The sequence below is a fragment of the Onychostruthus taczanowskii genome, unplaced genomic scaffold, assembly GCF_017590055.1.
Source record: "Onychostruthus taczanowskii isolate IOZ18803 unplaced genomic scaffold, ASM1759005v1 scaffold11, whole genome shotgun sequence".
NCBI lineage: Eukaryota > Metazoa > Chordata > Aves > Passeriformes > Passeridae > Onychostruthus > Onychostruthus taczanowskii.
Genome location: NW_024497629.1, coordinates 13,888,043 through 13,906,518, shown reverse-complemented (window position 1 = coordinate 13,906,518; position 18,476 = coordinate 13,888,043). Strand labels below are relative to the sequence as shown.

Genomic DNA, 18,476 nt, shown 5'->3' with positions numbered 1-18,476 from the left:
CAGGGCAAAACAATTACAACAGCTTAAGTTCTTGCCACACATGAATGCCAAGCAATAGCTACTAGAGGCAGCCCTTGCTCCATTCTGGTACATTTGCTTTTATACTTCAGATTAAGTTTTGTGGGTGATAAGAACCATTAGCTCTTCAACAAAAAATGTTCTCTTATTATGAGAGACTTTGATGTTGTGACACAATTGCAATGTTTAGAGGTGTGGCACTGAGCTTTGCAATTTGCACTTTATGAGTTCAGAACAAGTGTTCTCAACACACTGGAAAGGGAAAGCATGGAGCAGAAAACAGCATTCCCTAAAGAGTGTTCCAGTACGAGGTAGCACCAAGTGTTGGCACAGAGGATGAAAAAGACTAAGCTTGCCAAAAATTATATTGTATCTTCATTTCTAAAACACCAATTTGACACTTCACTCAACAATCATTTTCCTTGGGAGGAAGAAAGAATACACCTGTTCTGTCCCTGATTTAATAATGTTACTTCTGGCTCCTCTGCATGTTCTCTGACAAAATATTATGTGCTATACAAGAAAGAAATAATTGTCCTGATGTACTTAAATACAAGCAATCTAGTCTTAAAAACTGTATAAATAGATACCAGGATCTCTTTGTTGGCTTTTTCAAAGCCTATTAGCCTGATTAATAATTGAGAACATACCTAGAGGTCTCTGGCAGTCTGCCAGTTCAAGCAAGTAGGTACATTTCTCTTCATTAATTAAAAAAAAAAAGTCAGTTATGTTGCTCAGTCTAAAGATCAAATTAAAGAAACAAATTCCACCTGACTGACTGTAATGGAAATTCTAATTTCAGTGAAAGTTAATATGCAAGGATGAAGATGACTGTAGCAAAAGCAAGTAGCAGAGAGTACTATGATGTCACACACGGATACATGCAGAGCCATGGCTTATGCTGTCTACTACGGATTGTAACTTTGAATGGATCTATGTTTACTCAGAAACATTTGACCAAAACCCACCCATATCAAATTCAGTGCATCAGAATTTAACAGCTACGAAGTTATCAATACACTACAGCACCCACAAATACAAAAAAACTAACTGATCCTACCTTCTCCCCCTCACTGCCAATCCTAAAAGAGTCCTGGACAGACATCAATATTAACTTTTAATAATTAATGAAATTTTTAGGTAGTTGGAGAATCATCTTGATGGTCTGGGATCAAAGAAGAGCTAGGGTAGGGTTTGGTCTTTAAAAATAGAATTCTTGAGTTATACATTGCTATCAACAAACAGCCACCACTTCAGGGGAACTGATGCAAAGACATGATCAAGATTTTGTATTTGTAAAATAATTTTAAATTTTAAAAATTCCAAATAAATTCTAAAACATTTAAAGGACTTTGAAAGTGTTTCTACTATTTTAAATTCACTCAGATTTCTTAGGGTCTGCTCTTAGCAGAAAAATTGTTTGGATTGCAAAGCCAAATTTCTGAATTTTGAAGTACTGCTCCTTCCTCAATGATCTTAAGCCTGGCTGACTAAACCAGCTTTTTGTATCTCTTGGTGAACAGAAAAAAAACGGGTCAACATGCTTATGCTGGACTTTGCACTTTGTCTTGATCAACTGTTTGGAGCAACCCAGTTCAGGCACTCCAGCACCTAAAACAAATGCAGAATTCTCGATCTGCATTTCTTTTACCTTCTTGCTATTCAAGTGAGACACCCAACATTGACACCATTTATACCAAATCACTTTAAGTGCTTTGGTTTTTCTTCTTCCTACTATTCAAGGCTGAAAAGTCTTGGGAAGGATCAAGGCTCTTGATTCTGCTCCCAAAAAAAGCATTAAAAAGTAATGTTCTAAACCACAACATATACATATACCAAAAAAACCCCAAACCCTGCATGGAGAACAAACCAGGCAAGTACCCTAACCACTAGCCTGGAAGCAAATCCTTTTTGATTTGTTTTCACATATTTTGTTTTCCTGAAAGTACAATACATTGCCTCATCTTCACAGGGATGGATAGAATGTGTTTTCTCTACAAATAGTCCACAGGCTAGTGGTAAGGGTGTTCTCCTGGTATGTTTATTTAATTTTTATTTGTCTTTTCAAGTTCAGGATGCATTCCAAGAAATACAATATTATATTTGTGAACAGCCTCACCACTGAGCAGTCCACTCTAGTCCTGATATGACTTGCATTTTGAGCTACTCTAGGAGCTGGGACAAGCACTTTACTACCTCAAGTTAGACAAACTTCAGGCTAGAAAGAGATCAGTATCCCCAAAATAGACATTTCCAAGAGGGCAGCTGGTAAGGCATTGAGGTAATTAAGGCTGCAATCTCAAGTTGTACAGAATATTAACAAAGATAAATGCATAGATATCATCCATGATAAAAAAACTGCAATGAATCACAGGACTGGTAAGAAGTCACAGAAGATACAGAAATAGCAAAATATTTGTACATCAAGTACTCTTCTAGAAATTGTTACTTGAAAGATATTTGAGATGCAGCGAAGTATATTTAAGATTAATAACACTTTGCTATTTTTGGTTGTATAGAAATGATTTTACCTTTAAAGAGAGTTCATTCCCCAGACTGATGAACAACAACTGAAACTACCATCAATGTTCCCCTAAATGACACAGCACAGTGGCCATCACCATCCTCCTCAAGCTATAGGCTTTCAGACAGCCATATAATGAGTTTTCACCAGAGAAAATTTACTCAGTTTGAAGTTGCTACTTGCATTATAAATTACATATGATCATGATATTTATACAATTACAAATCATCTGTTCAGTGCAAAAACATTCCTTTTGTATACACAGGCAGATCAGTAAGTGCATTTTTATAATATACATATAAAATAAAGAGCTTACTTTGACCACGTAATTGAACCTCCTAATGTCCTGAATCGCACTTGAAAAGTCTAAGCGGTTAAAGGCTTCCCCCAAGGTGCAATAGCCATGTCTCTGAGAAAGGGAAAAATACACTTGAAATGGAAGGAAACAAAGACAAAATTGAGCAAAACATTCAGAAAAGCATTCTGACATGCAGCTGATGCTAATGGATGCCATGCTCCCTGAAATGTAGTGCCTCTGGACTGAAGAGGTACTTGTTCTACAAGAAATTAAATTAAACAAGATACACTACTTGTAACTATCAGATATGGAGACAAGGCCTTTCAATTCATATTAAATGTGTAATCTGGCATCACTGGTGTTTGATTTCCCTGGGAATCTACCCCACTCTTGCATAGTCACAATGCTGGCACTCCCTCGTGGGAGTCCCCATTTGCCATGCACAAGGAAGAGCTTGCTTGTACAGCTGTCTGAGCCTACAATTATGAGAATTATCTGATCCACACTTAAGGGTGAGAACACAGCAAGTTGCTTCTGAGATCAGAAGAAAAAATGGTCTCAACATCTAGAATTTGTTTTCCAGGTGCTAGAAGCTTAGGGACTTTTTTTTTTACACATTGAGAACAAAAGCAAGTGCATTTTCCTTTGGTACTTCTCCACACTCTAATGTGAAAATGGAAGTTTTAGAGGCTGTTGAGAAGACTTAAGGTGGTAGAAGCAGCCCAAAATGACATGGGATTATGTAAACTCAGTACATTTAGAGCCACAAAGCCACACTGGAGCCCAGGACCAAATACACTGAGGCTAGGAAAATCTGACTGGTAAAAGAGTCTCACAGAGCAGTGTGCTATTATGGTTTTATTAGCCCAGGGAAGGAGGAGGATAAATAACTATTTAAAGCTCATTCCTAGACAGACTTACTTGGTAAATTATGGGATGTTGACAAGTTTTGAAGTACAAATAATGCTCCTTTTTGTGACTCAGTAAACACTTACCATGCATATACCCCAGCAGTATGGGACAGTTAAGAATTCACTGCAGAGTGGTTATAACTACTGCCTGTTAGTGACCAAATTCAGGATTGCACTGCTTGCTCATTCAGCTGATGCACCTCAGACCCAAGCACACTGCACACTTCACAATATGCACACCTTGCATAGCTAACAGCAATGAATTAACACATAGCCAATTAAACTTTTGTTGAAATTTAAATATTTGCAGTTGTTCTCTGCCTAAACAGTTATTATCATTAGGTCATGCTTAAAACATTAACATAGAGACGTTTCCCTGAACAGACTGCTATGAAACTACAGCTTTACCTTTCCCAGTGTACCACCATGACAAAATTATTCCAAAAACATCTCCAATTTCATTTCAGCCACACACATGCACTTGCTTTGGTTTTCTTCAATTTCAATGCTCTCCCATAGCACGGTTCACATGTTTCTTACCAAGACCTCCCTATCTTTTCATCTTGCCCTAAAAAACAGTATCCAGTTTGGGAAGAAATGTTTCCTGGTTGTGAGACCTCTCTTTCAAAATCAAGAAAGATCAGAACCTGTAAGGAAAACTAGAGCCTCCAAATTATGTTTTAGATTAGCTTAGATTGTTGCTCTGGATTTTTTGGTTATTCCTTGCTACTTTTTCAGCCTAGTACTCTAAGCTTTTAAATTTATACAAATAATTACTTGAAAGATAAGTGTTTAATTCTAATCATCCCTGGTTTGTTTTTTATATTAAAAATCCAAATAAATCTGAAAGATGAATGGTCAAATATTAGAAGGTAACCAAAATACTTTGTCTGTTCTCTGAACGGACAAGGAACAGAAGCAAATACTCACACATGACTAGTACACCAACTTCTGCACAAGTAGGGGAAAAAGAAACCCTTTATATATGGGTTATGAAGGACACCAGTGCATGATTTTAGGCTATTTGTATTTTAGCCTCAATGTACTTTTGAAACCTCAGCTTAACCTTATCATTCAAAGCACCACAAGGACTGGTGACAGTCTGTTCTCCCCCTGCTCCTTCTCACCCTAATTTAAGACAGCACAAAAGGAAAAAGCATGTTCGAGACTTTTGCAGACCAATCTAAGTAACGTAATCTAGGAGATAAAGCAGAAAGAGGGCTGTGAATCTGGTGAAAGGCTTTAAAGTACCCTTCAGATCTAGATGGGCAGTCTCTGGGTCACTGGTATATAAGGTCTGCAAAGTCTTGCAGTATGTCCTTTTATGTAAGCTCTTCTCCACAGCATGCCCTTCCTGAGTAAAAAGCTCCGGGTTGTCTCTCTCAGCTCTAAAATGCAAAGCTACTTTTCCCTGCATGGCTACAGTCATCAGCCTCACCTCCTTCCCCCTCTCCTGGCTGACATGACCATGTGGATGTAAAACCTCCTTACTGGTGTTCAAGCTTCACACATCCCAGATAGCCATGGCAATCAGCACAGGAATGAAATTCACACTTCAAGACAGTTTAATCTCTACATAAAATGGATGTATTTTAACTCTTGACTTTCCAAGAGGTGACTCCAAGAGCTTTCATATTCCCGTTACAGTTAGATGATAGAGTTTATATCCCAAACTGAAAGCATGTGGACTTGGTTGAAAATAAAGATCCTCTTTGTAAAGTTTGAAACTGATGCTTTACTTACTTCCATCCAAATTTACACCAAGATCCCAAAATACCAGGTGGCTGCCTGCAAGCAACTTCTTTGGAGATATTTCTCGGGTTTTGCAAATACTTTCAATTTTAGTTCAAAGAGACAGTAGAAAGATAGAAGGGCTTGGATAAGTAATGAAGAACTGTGTATCTGTCCTAGCAAGTTCCCACATGTCTGCCACAAAGACCTACCTACAAGTCACTTGGACAGCTGCCTTTGCCTCACCATGTGCAGGTGTCCAGTATTGCCAATGAAGAGAGTTAAGCATAGCCCCTAAGAACACATGGCAAAAATACTTTTTTCAATATACTGTCTGTCAAGAACCACAAAGATTGACCCGCACCATGCAGACTTACTTCCTTGGTGCTTTCCTTATGAACATAAATCCACTTTTCACGATAAAAACCTACAATAAAATCAAAATATAAGCATTTTAGGCTTCCACATTAGTTAATGCCTTCCAGAAACTCAATTAAACATACAATTTTCAATAAAATGCTTCGTAAGATAGCAGAACAGTTTTAATGAAGGAAGTTTATAAATGATGGAAAAGATAACTAAAAATTGTCTCAAGATGGACCTCCTGAAAATAATAGAAAAGTTATAAAATTTATTTTTTTTTTAAACCACAAGACCTGGCACACAATTGGTTGATGAATGGCAACTTTTGTCAGCTGTCACCAATCTGACATAACATAATTATGTCCTACATAATTCCTGACTTTTTTTTTATACAACGGGCTCCTCAGCGTTTGAAAGTACAGCAGATACAGACCACACTTTTGTTCCTGACCACTCCACCCCTCTAATTCATTTTCTTCTGTACAGGTGCCTGTTATACATTGACTTGGTTCAACTAACTGCAGAGGATAGCAGGGAAGTCAAAGGTACAAGACTAATGAAGGCAATCAGGCTGACCTTCAGCTTTTACAAGTCTTGCATGTTGTCAAATGAGACATGCAGCCCCTTGAATCTTCTGAAATACCTGAAACTCAGGCAAGCCTGGAGAAGCTTGCAGCTTTCTGCAACACCATCTCTAACAATTTTTGGGGATACACAAATAACAGATCATTTCAAGATCAAAGCATTAGAAATGCCAACTAGCTGCTAACCAACTTACCTTTTTTACCTACTCTACCAAATTCTCTGCTTTACTTGCTGTCATACACATTTGCAGTCAAAAGTACAAGCAATCTATTACACATGAGAGCCAATAAAATGGCTTTCATATATTAATTTTTTTAAAGGGACTTGTCTCCAAGAAATTCAGTCTTGATAAAATCTCTATCACGAGATATGATTGTTATGACAAAACATATTTATTTATGAACTGATTCTGGAGTTGGTTGACTAATTAGAACTTGAAATAAACAAAATAAACCATCTGCTTTGGGAAGCAGAAGCTCCCATAAGCATCCAGAAGAATTTAATCTAAAACTAGTCCACAAAACATAACAGTGGTTAGTATCAGAAGACACCTAATACTCAGCAATTACTATTCTTAAATGAATTACCTTTGGATCTTTGATAAAAAAAATCCAAAATAATAAATGATTAATAACACAGTTTCAGTTAAGAAACAGCACTTTTGACACCAGAATTTGTTGCCAATGCAGAAATAGGCATAATTTGGAAGGCTACTCTATAGGTGAGTATAACATTACTACTATAACATTTCTCTGAATCTACATGTGTCTTCTAAAATAAATGAAAAACCCCAGCCTTACATTGTGAATCTGTGTTATTCCTAAAATGATCTTTTTTCCTTTTCTTGGCTGCAAACTCACAGTCTTCAGTATTGTACACTTCTTCATTCTCATCATCTCCAGTTATGATACTGAAATAAAAACATCTAATTAGAATAGCAGTAATTAAATATTTAAGAGCATACATCTTACAATTTCCTGCATTAAAGTCTACCAGCTGGAAAAAAAAATCATGTTCTTAATTAAGAGTCTCTATCTCATTGTCTATAGCAACATGTATCTGGAGAGAAGCTGTCTTCTTTTCTTCCCAGAGGGGCTGAATTTTATGCCAAAGTGATTAATACATGAAAGTATCTTCCTAAGAGGTACCTTGAAAATCATTACTGACATTCAGGAAGGACTGAGGAGACAGTACTAGCTGGACAACTGTAAAACTCTGCAGAGTTCTGGTGTACAAAAATCTGTTTTTTGAAGTAGACCAAGTCTTAACTGCACACAGGTAAAGAGTCTGTGAAGAATTATTGCACATCCTTGCACAGGCAGAAAGCCAGCAATGAACAACATCTCTCTTACTACTGTCACCTTTGGGGCAAACGAAGTCCTCCTTTTAAGAAACTCTTGATTCACAACTCTGTACATACTACAGGTGTCATGGCACTGTTTTACCAACGATTTGTACAGCATCAAGAGGCAAGTGGTCTGTCACTGCCAGAGAGACTCAACTCCACCTATGTCACTTCTGACAGTTAACTATGTAACCCAACACAGAGGACTACACCAAATGCTTACGTATATCAAACACACAGTGTGAATATAAAAGATTACACATATAAATTGCTGAAAATATTTTTTAATAAGCTAACATTTCTAAAATGTATATGAATTTAAAACTGTCTGTGCTACAGGAAATCTACACAGCTTCATGAAATTTTCATTCCATTTTTGCAGATAACTGTAAGGACCAGCAACAAAGATAAGAATGGGTGTTCTCTTTTCTAGTACTGAGAAGGAAGATACTTCATATGAAGGCCACAGTCTTGCACAGATAAGAATAATGAAGCATACATGGTAATGAAGTGGACTTATTTATCTCTACATTACTGCTCTTTGGCAACAAAGTTGTATATGAAACTCCTCACATTCATTACTATTTTAAATCTAAATTGCTTTTTATCACCGCCAGTTTGAACTTCAGGTTAAAACAACTGAACACTGTAAGACAGAAGCTTTTTAAAAAATAACCTGTATCTGGGCATTAAGTGACAAAAATCAAATCATTTTAGTCTATTGCTACTAGCTTACAGAGTTAAAATTTTCAGGTTTGAGCCATCTGTTAAACAACACTGTAAAAATGTTTGGCTTCTGAATTGTTCTAATCAATACATACTATCTCAGCTTAAAGACACACAAGTTAACAAGATTTAGAAAAAGAAAGTTGCTTTTTTCCAGGATTTAAACCTAACATCTTCATTCAGATAGTGCTCAATACAAGGTGATGGCATTAGTTCAATCCTTAATATTTTTAAAGCAGAGGATAAAGACTCAATACCTTAAACATTCTATACAACAGTGCCAAATATCACATCTGGTCAAACAGCAAAAGAGTTCAGAGGGAAGAAACCAGCAAGAGACAAAAGCAAAACATCAACACAAGTTATTTGCTTATGCAACATTTCAATCGAGCAGTTTGTTTTCGTGGGGTTTTTCTCCCCAAAGCTATCATATAGGAAATCTCTAAACTCACTAAAATGAATTTAATTATGATTTAACATATTGGCTGCATCACCACATCATGTGAGAAGCTATGGCAGAATCTGAAGAGTTGCTACAGAACCAGAAATCGAGCCAAAAGCTCCCAGAGTTTTATCATCCTAACAACAGATACAAGACTAGGTCCCTGATACTCTGAAACATAATCCAAGCAGCACAGAAACTCTCACATGCCCCTTGACCAGGGCAAGCAATTGGGAGAGGGTGGGAGACCACATTCCTGAAGGCCTGCTTAGAAGAAGGTTAATATGTAAAGATTCCTTCTTTTGTTCCTGGATCCAAGTGTCCCTAGAAGGTAATTCAGGCCAGTAAGATACTTGAAGTGATTTGAATCCCACTCCTGACACCCCATAAGATATACTTCCCCAAGCATCATATAAATAACTAAGGCAGCTTCAGCAGTCAATAAGTGTAAGGAATTGTGAAGATGAAGACTTATTTCAAACAGTCTTCATCTAGCATTCAAATTTGCCTGTGACACTCCTGGAATTCCTTAAGTCTCTTTAGAGAAAAGACAAATTGGACTGTTACCTCTGAGGATCTTCTGATATGAGGCTTTATTTCCTCATGTTCTGTTCCACTTCACACAGACTTTCCCTACTCATCTGTAAACATCCCACTCCTCTTGACAAACCTTTAGTCTGAAAGTAATGAGTGAAAGCAAGGGTCCCACAGACATCAGAAGAATGGGACAGACACAGTTACCCAATGACTGCTAGCATCCCTTCCAGAAATCTGCAGAGCTGCTTGGCAAGTAATAAAGCTGCTCTACTGTTCCAAAAGCAACCCCTGCCCCCTCAAACACCAAGATAAGATACAAGAAACCAAATCAAGTGCTGCACGTGCCATATGGCGTAACAGAAGTCTTAATTTAGTGTTTTTATTATAATACTGCACGTGACATTTGAGTGTACCTGGCAGGATTTAAATATGTACATAATACTGCCAATTTACAGCTATTCTTACTCTCTTGTCTTGATGACTACTTCATAAAAATTGTTCTAAAGCTTTTAAAAGCAAAGTACCTGGTGTCCTTAGAACTATCATATCTTCAATAGATCATGCAACAATTTCAGTTTTCCCAAAAAGTAATTTCATGGCAGTATTTAAATAACCTCTTGGGTATGATACTTAAAATGATGGAAAATGAGACAGGTCTATCTGAGCTCCAACTATTCTCCCTCATCTCCTTGCTTCTTTTCACATGGCCCTCAACTCTTGCAATTATTTACAGAGACAAATTATTTTAGAAGTGACTCTCACAGCTTGACCATGGAAAATCCTGAGCTAAGTGCACGCACCAAATGATTTTTTCATTTGACAAATATATTGTAATGTTATCTGTTCACAGATTCAAATCCAAGGACTTCTATCCAGAATCGAAACTGCTCTTGTGAACACTGTGTCTCACAGAATCAGACAAGAGAAACCACAGACTGAAATTACTACCTTGTCAGCCCAATCTGTTCATATGAACCCAACACACAAAAAGTAAATATCACCATCATTAAAATCTTATTAGTCTAATTCTTTTACCTCAAAAAGAAGACATAAGACAGCTTTACTCCTAAGCTGCAGGCGAATGAAAGACACTGGCATACAATTCTGTAAGGCAGCTCCACCCCCACCAAGCTTCTCTCCACCACAAGGTTTCAAGGACACAGTGCCACAGCACTGGAAGTGTCTATCTTTGCTTGATTTTACAGGCAGTCACGGCCAGCATTCACACCACAGAGCCAGAACGCACACAGCCCAAGCCACATCTGCAGATACTATATGCCTTGATCACAAGGCACTCTTAGGCAAATAACTAAGACCTACTGAAGTGATGGTCTCTTTTTTTTTCAATCTTAGTTTCCATAAAAGATCTAAAGTGCAATTATTGAAGCAATTAATTATTATGCCAAATAATTAAAACTCTTTCTGCACAAGCGATTATATTTGTTCAAGCACGGTTACCATCAGGTCTACCAATTTTACTAATTCAGCAGCTGGATTCACCAAGGCATTGGATGATTAATCAAGCAAGGTTATAAGTTCTATTTTAACAAGAACACATTCTTCAATTTATGTAACTTATGTGTCTTTAAGGTTTATTTCTGAATCTGTTTGTGATTATATCCTCCTAATTTCTGAAGAGAAAGTATTTGCAATGGTTAAAGGACAATATTTGGCAAACAATTCTATCTACACTTTCTCTCACAGAAGAGAATAGAAACAAAACTAGAAAGGGTTTTATTCAACTAGATAGCTTGAATTTATTTCTTTATAAAGGAAAACTGCTATAACTGCTCCCTTAAATACAATACTAAAGTACTAACTTCAGAAGAGATTTTTACAGAATATTTTAGTGAAAAAGATTATTCCTTACAATGGATATAAATGAACAAAACCCTGCTAGAACTGCCAGACTGACATACACCATCTTCCCTATTCACAGGGCAGCTTGAAGAGAGAAATAGGTATTTTTGCACTGTTTACTACGTTTCTTCTACAAGGAAGCACTTGATAAAGTCTCATTTTTCTTCAGTGCTACATCATGTTAACAAATCTCCTACGCTATCTTCAATATACACCATAATTATTTCCAAATAGCATAAGATGGTACAGAGATCCAGCCAGCAACACATCTTACACTGCTGTACCACAATGTGAAGCCCTGCCCGTGACACAGGAGAGCCCCAAACCTGGGTATGTGCTGGGTACAGACTGGACAGAAAGCAGTTTTGCAGGGAAGGAGCCAGGAGTCTGGAGGACAAGTAACTGAAAACAGGTCAGCAGTGTGCCCTTGTGTTGTGTTAAACCAACTGCACCCTGCATCGAGCTACGGAAAGTGTATCCTGCAGACTGAAAGAAGCAAACATCCGTCTTTATTTGGCATGAGTACTCATCTGGAGCACTGTGCCTAGTTTGGGGCCCCCCCAGTACAGTGAAAATATTGTCATACTGGAACAACTCCAGTGGGGAGTCACCAAGCCACTGGAGTACATGGTGCACAAGGGTAGAGAGCTGACCTTGCTCAGTTCTGAGAGCTGGTGGCGTAGGGAAATCTAATTGCTGCCAGTTTTTAATATGAGGCTATATATAAGATAGAGTGAGACTAAGTTTGGAGAAGGTGGGCAGTAGTAAGTCAAGTGGTAATGGACACAACCTGTGATAAGAGAAACTTTTACTGGAAATTAGGAAGGCAGGGAGAAATGATGCAGCGTAGGACAGCACAACAACAACAAAATAACAATATTGACAGTAACAGAACTTAGAACAGGAACCCAGAAAAGATCTTCCATTCTTGGAAAAGCACAAAGCTGAACTGGGCAAGGCCCTGCAGAACCCAACCTCAGCTGGCCTTGCTTTAAGTATGTGTTTCAACCAGATGACGCTCAGAGGTCATTTCCACTCGAAATTGTTCCATAATGTTGTGCAAACAGACATTAATTGCAGTTTAGTGCAAAACTAAACTGGCATGTAAAAAGTTCAAGTTACAATCATAGATCCAAAGTTAAAAGTGTAGTGAAATTACTCCAAAGTAGTGCTACAATGCCAAGACGTACCAACTTGAATTCTCTAGTCTGAGTTTGAACAACATATTTTTTTAATTGAATAGACAAAAGTAAAATTAAGAAACAAAAATTAAAGCCACAGTTTTTGGCTCCAGAAGAGTTCAATTCTAGGGTGTTCCAAAAATAAGGTAAAAAAAGAAAAAGAAAAAAAAAAATCAATCCAGTATTTTTGCTGAAAGAAGCCATAAAAATACCTCACCTTTCTCTTTGGGGAAAACATACGTATATACATTTATACACACACAAAAAAAGGAGCAGAAATCTTAACGGTATTCACAAAGACTTATCATTCCTTTCATACTTCTCAAACAGTATTAATTAAGCAACCTACATGATATTTATTTTTGAAGCAACTTGCACAGTTGCTAAATACTTATTAGATTTCCCTTACTTTGCCAAATATATCATTAAAGAGATAAAAAAGAATATTTTTTTCAAAGGTATTTAAGGTAACTTTTATGTTGGAGGCTTACTGAACATTCTTTCAGACAAAGTTTTGTATCCACAGTGGCCAGACTGTGGATACAAAACTTTCTTGGATAAAGAAGCCCAAATGAGATCAGTGAGAGATTAACACAAAAGGAAAAAAGGCATGAAGGAAACAGTAGGTTAAGCTTAATAATAATGCTTCACTGCTTGATAACTCCCTTGAGGATTGCTTTACAAATTTAGAAAACACAGGTGTGTGACGACAGCAATACCTAGCTTCCCAGTAAATCCCTCTCTAAACCAGATGAGTTATCTTTTACTGGACTAACAACAAAACACCGAATGTTTCCTTTCCTCATTATGAGCACATTATGCTGGAATTTATGACCAAGATCCTACCCCTGAGAATTACTTCTTTGTGGAGGAGTTTGTTTTGACAAAATAATTTATATCACAGCAGTTGGTGTTTGCCACAAGTATTACTTGATTTACCTAATCTCTTTCTCACCTGTCCTACAGGAGCACATACAGTCACCTATTTTGTTAGAGAATGAGAATTAAGCTACCACTGATTGGATATTTGCAGCAATGGCATTTTATGGCTGCCACAAACTAATCCAACACCCACAGCAGAAAGCCTTCATTCACTTCCAGGTTCAATATGCCTGTTGCACTTGCAATTGACAAGTGTCACTTTTACCTTTAAATAGTACTCAACAGGCATTGGGGGGCAGGTTTGGTGGTATTTTTTTTTGTTTGTTTGTTTGGTGTTTGGTGGGTTTTTTTTGTGGTTTTTTTTTTTTTTTTTTTTTTTTTTTTTTTTTGGTGTGTGTGTTTATTTTTTTTTTCCTTTTTTTTAAAGTATTTATTGTTTTATTATTTTGAAAGACATATAGGGATATGAAGACATAAGAAGGAATCTGGCTGCCTCAAATAAGCAACTCACAAAGCAGTGACAAAAAAGAGACAGCCTCCACAGGGGTCTCCTGTCTGCCTAACTAACAAAACACATGATTGCATTTGTATACAGATGACATCAGCTACCACAAACAGTTGCAATGTGAATGGAAATTAAGTCAATTTTGCCTTCCCACCTGCTATTAATTCATGCAGAATCACTTGTTTTTTTAAACTTACACAGTGTGGCTGATATCATTCAGCTGATTATTCCCATCCTCAAGTGCATGACTAAAGGTTTCACATCTTTTCCATCCATCTTCTGTTTTAACCCATCTCCATCCAGGGGATCTCCAGTCTTGGCCCAAAAATGGCATGGTTTCTCTATAAGCATCAAGAAGAGATTCTTTGTCTATTATTTATTTAAAAAGTTTCAAAACTTCCTGTCATTATTTCAGTTTTCTCTTTAGCCTTAAAAAGAAAATATCTTGAGGAAAGTTCTCTGTATTGCATCCTTTAAAGAAACAGGTTTAAGTAGATTTTTTAATTCTCTAATGATGTTCTTCTTGTCTTTCAGCATTTTATTAGATCAAGGTAGATTTCCTTGTTCTTTGGAGAACAAGGAAAAAAATCCTGGTAGCCCATGAATGGAATGATACAAAAAAAGAAAATTATATAAATTATATCATGTGCAATCTGCTCTGTTATCATAAAACAGATTACTGATTTTCATATGTGACTAATAAATGCTCTTAAAGAGATCGACAGCTCACAAAATCAGTGTTGCTCCTTTTGTTTTTTCTAATCCTTACAAATACTGAGTTTATGGTACAATGCGTAGTGGTATTTTGGGAAAGGAATTTTAACATTCCCAAAAATCTTTTTATGTTGTTTTTGAGGCCACCTGCCATGCCAACCTATTAAGCAGATACCAGGACAAATGGAGACTGCAACAAAGTAAGTCCATTGTGACACATCTCCAGAAATTCCTACAAATAGATGCAGGTCATCCCAGATACATAAACAGTGTTCTGCTACCATTTTTCAAAAGTGAGATTCACTTCTGACACATTAAGAATTTGAACAAGGCAGTTTTCTACACTTTGAAGACTATAACCCTGCCAGTGTTTGCTGTCTTCCCATTCATCACACAAAAATATTGCTCCTTCGTTTAACAAGGGATTTCATATGCAAGCTATAGAGGGAAGATAGCATTATCATATTCAAAACACATGTTAGTATATAACAGCAACAGCTTTGGCCCCCACAAACATGCATTTTCTAATATTTTTTCAACTTTAAAAAAATATTAGGCCCCATCAGTAAACATCACTGTGAATTTATTTAAAAATTTGCACTCTTGACCAGCATTCACCCAATGTATTTGTTAGAAGAGGATAAAACAAGAGGCTGAGTGAGCCAGCTGGGTTTTTCTTTATTTAAAAATCTGCATAGTACGCAAAACAAAGTGCATTGCCTAGACCTCAGGATTGACTAAAGTCCCCCTCCTACTAATAACTCAGCTTTCCTCTGCTCCTAACTAGAGCCTTTTCCAAAATCTACATCATCCACTCCCCCAGTTGCAATAAACTTTATTCATGCCTATCTGCTTTTCCAATCCTTTTACTGCTTCCTAGGAATAATATGAAGCACAAGAAGTTGTTCAGTACTCCCCTCGTACTGGTGTCTCTATCACAGAATGGTTTGGGTTGGAAGGGACCTTAAAGACCACCCAGTTCCAATCTGGGTGACACCTTCCACTAAACCAGGTTGCTCAGAGCCCCATCCAATCTGGCCTTGAATGCAAAAAGGATGGGATACCCACCATTCCTCTGGGTAACCTGTGCCTCATCACTCTTAGAGTAAAGAGCTTTTCACTAAGATCTAACCTAAACCTACCTGCTTTCAGTTTGATGCCATTCTGCCTTGTTCTATCACTATGGGCCCTTGTAAAAAACCTTCTGCAGCTCTCCTGTAGCCCTGTTTTAAAGGGCTGGAAGACTGCTCTAATGGTCTCCTCAAAGCCTTCTCTTCACCTGGCTAAACAACCCCAGTTCTTTCAGCCAGTATTCATAGGTGCTCTAGCCCTCCTCTGGACTCTCTCCAGCACATTCACAGCCTTCCTATGGTGAGAATCCCAGAGCTGGATGCAACACTGCAGGTGGTGTGTGAGGAGAGCAGAGCAGAGGGGCAGAATCACCTCCCTTGACCCACTGGCCACACTTCTTTTGGTGCAGCCCAGAACACCTCCAGCTTTCTGGGCTGCAAGTGCACATTGCTGACTCATGCTGGGCTCCTCATCAACCAATAGCCCTGAGTCCTTCTCCTCAAAGCTGCTTTCAGTCCATCCTCCACCCACCCTCTACTTCTGCTTGGGGCCGCCATGATCCAGCTGCAGGATCTGGCACTTAGCCTTGTTGAATTTCAGGAGGTTTGCACACACTCATTTCTGTCCTGTCAAGGTCCCTCTGGATGGCATCCCTTCTCTCCAGCTTGTTGACTGCACCACACAGTTTGGTGCCAAAAACTTGCAGAAGATACACTCAATCCCACTGTCCACGTCCCCAGTAAAGATGTTAAACAGGCCCAGTCCCAATCCCAACCCCTCAAGAATGTCACACTCATCTCCACTTGGACACAGAGCCATTGACTGCAACTCTTTGAGGACGACCATCCAGCCAGTCCCTTATCTACCCAGCGGTCCATCTGTCAAATTCATGTCTGCCCAGTTCAGAGACAAGGAATTTGTGTGGGACAGAGTCAAATGCTTTTCATAAATTCAGGCAAATTACATCAGTCACGGTGTGACCCTGTATGACCTCATCCACCAACCTGAAATCCCACCGTAGAAGGCCACCAGACTTGCGAGGCAGGATTATCCCCTGGTGACACCGTGCTGCTGCCATCCTCACAGAGCCTAATGACATCCCAACGCCCCAGGCAGGCTCCACACGCCCCCTCCAGAGCGCCCAGTGCCGCCCGTCCCGCCTCGGCCCAGCCCCTTCTGCCCACCCTGACTCCCAGCACCGCGTCCCACGCTCCCTCGGCTCCACACGCCCTTAAGAGCCAACCCTAAACCCCTCAAGCCACGACTGCCCACGCTCAGCCCCAACCCCGCAGGCCGACGGGGCTCACACACACGGCCCTACAGGTGTCCTCCCGACGCCGCTGCCGGTCCGGTCCGGCCCGCGCTCACCGCTCACCTCCCGCCGCCGCTCCCTCCGTCCCCGCCGCTCCCCGCCCGGCGCTCGGCCCGGGCCCGGGGCTGTTGCCGGAAGTACCATGGGCCGCGCTGGCCACGCCTCCCCCACGCTGATTGGTCGCCGCCCGCCGCGCTTGTTGCTACCCGGCAGCGCGCGCCGCCATTGGCGCAGCGGGGCGGGGCCGTCTCCGCCCGGCCCGAGCCGGCCGCGTCACGTGACGGACGCCCGCGGGCCGCACGTGCCAATATTTTGGTCGGCGGGGGCGGGGCGGGAAACCCCCGGTGGACCCCCTAGGGATCACCACCCCCCACCCCCCCGCACCGTTGTGAGCAGTGTGACCCAGCCCGTGTGCCCCCCCTCTGTGCCCCGGGTGTGCCAGCGTGCCTGGAAAACCAAGTTTATGGAGGGCCTTGTTTCTTAAAACCTTAAACCATTAACAGATGATTGTATAAACATTTGAGATTTCACTTAAAATCAGTTATTTTCACTTAAAATCAGTTATGGAGAAAACCACTAAAAAAAAAGTCAAAGCATTAATAATAAAATAAAAATAGTATTTTCAAACATTGTAATTGGTTCGAAATTTTGTGCTGTAGAAAAAGGCTTTTTTAATTTAATTATTTTAATGCTTAGGATTGACAATGCTACAATTACTGCAACTTGTCCCTACCTGGAAGCAATCCTTAATGTTTTTGCTAGTCTTTCCCATAAGAAAATGGAGTTTATGAGCTTATAAAAGAATTTCAGTGTCATAACAGCACAGAATTCAGCAAAAATTCAGACTGGAAGGGCTTATTTTCTGTCTTTGGTCTTAAAAAGCTTACCTGAGTAGTTATATTTGGTCTGGGAGCCATTGTGTTCTCAATATATTACTTTTAATAATTAAGCTAGAGATAGGATTCCTTTCTTTTCTTGAAGACAGAAAAAAAAGAAGTTGGATACCCAAATATTTTTCAAGACCCCAATATCCTGGCACAAATACAGCCATGGCAAAGGTGCTGCGTTTGCATCGCCACGGCCCGTAGGCCACTCTGTGCCATTGCCTGATTGGAAACATTCCCAGCCCTGCACTGGAAAATGATGTGAGTGTGAGTCAATATAAAAAACTCTACACCACTACTCTGCCAGGAGTGTGTCAATCCTTTTCCAGCCCATGAAAAGGGGTTTTTTTGGTTTTTTTTTTGTTTTGGTTTTTGGGTTTTTTCTTGTTTGTTTGTTTTTTTTTTGTTGTTGTTTTTTTTTTTGTTTTTTTCTCTTTGGCACCTGGATCTACAAAATTCCTTCATAAAGTGCCACGAATCCTTTTGTCTCTAGGATCCTTCTGCATTTTCTGTCTTTGAGGTGTCCTGGGGTGTGTGGACATACAATGAGTGCTCGGTTAACTCGTTGCTCTGCTGGGGTTGTTCCT

The 18,476-nt window shown here is 39.3% G+C and overlaps 1 protein-coding gene across 9 annotated transcripts in view; it reads right to left on the bottom strand.

The window, feature by feature from the left end:
* The window catches only part of FBXO25 (F-box protein 25), a 33,851-nt gene extending 16,695 nt beyond the window's left edge, over positions 1–17,156 (bottom strand). For 7 of the 9 annotated variants that reach the window (XR_005953900.1, XR_005953899.1, XM_041421308.1 and 4 more), the window contains exons 1-5: positions 17,069–17,156; positions 14,106–14,249; positions 7,231–7,340; positions 5,860–5,909; positions 2,859–2,951 (exon numbers count right to left, since the gene is read on the bottom strand). Coding sequence is in view for 7 of the 9 variants with exons in the window: in XM_041421308.1 (XP_041277242.1) it covers positions 2,859–2,951; positions 5,860–5,909; positions 7,231–7,340; positions 14,106–14,242 (390 nt within the window). In the remaining 2 variants the exon portion in view is untranslated. Of the gene's footprint in view, positions 1–2,858; positions 2,952–5,859; positions 5,910–7,230; positions 7,341–14,105; positions 14,250–17,068 lie in introns of those variants that run through there. The other 2 variants (XM_041421344.1, XM_041421355.1) reach the window with 2 other exon arrangements.
* Positions 17,157–18,476: the final 1,320 nt, after the last annotated feature.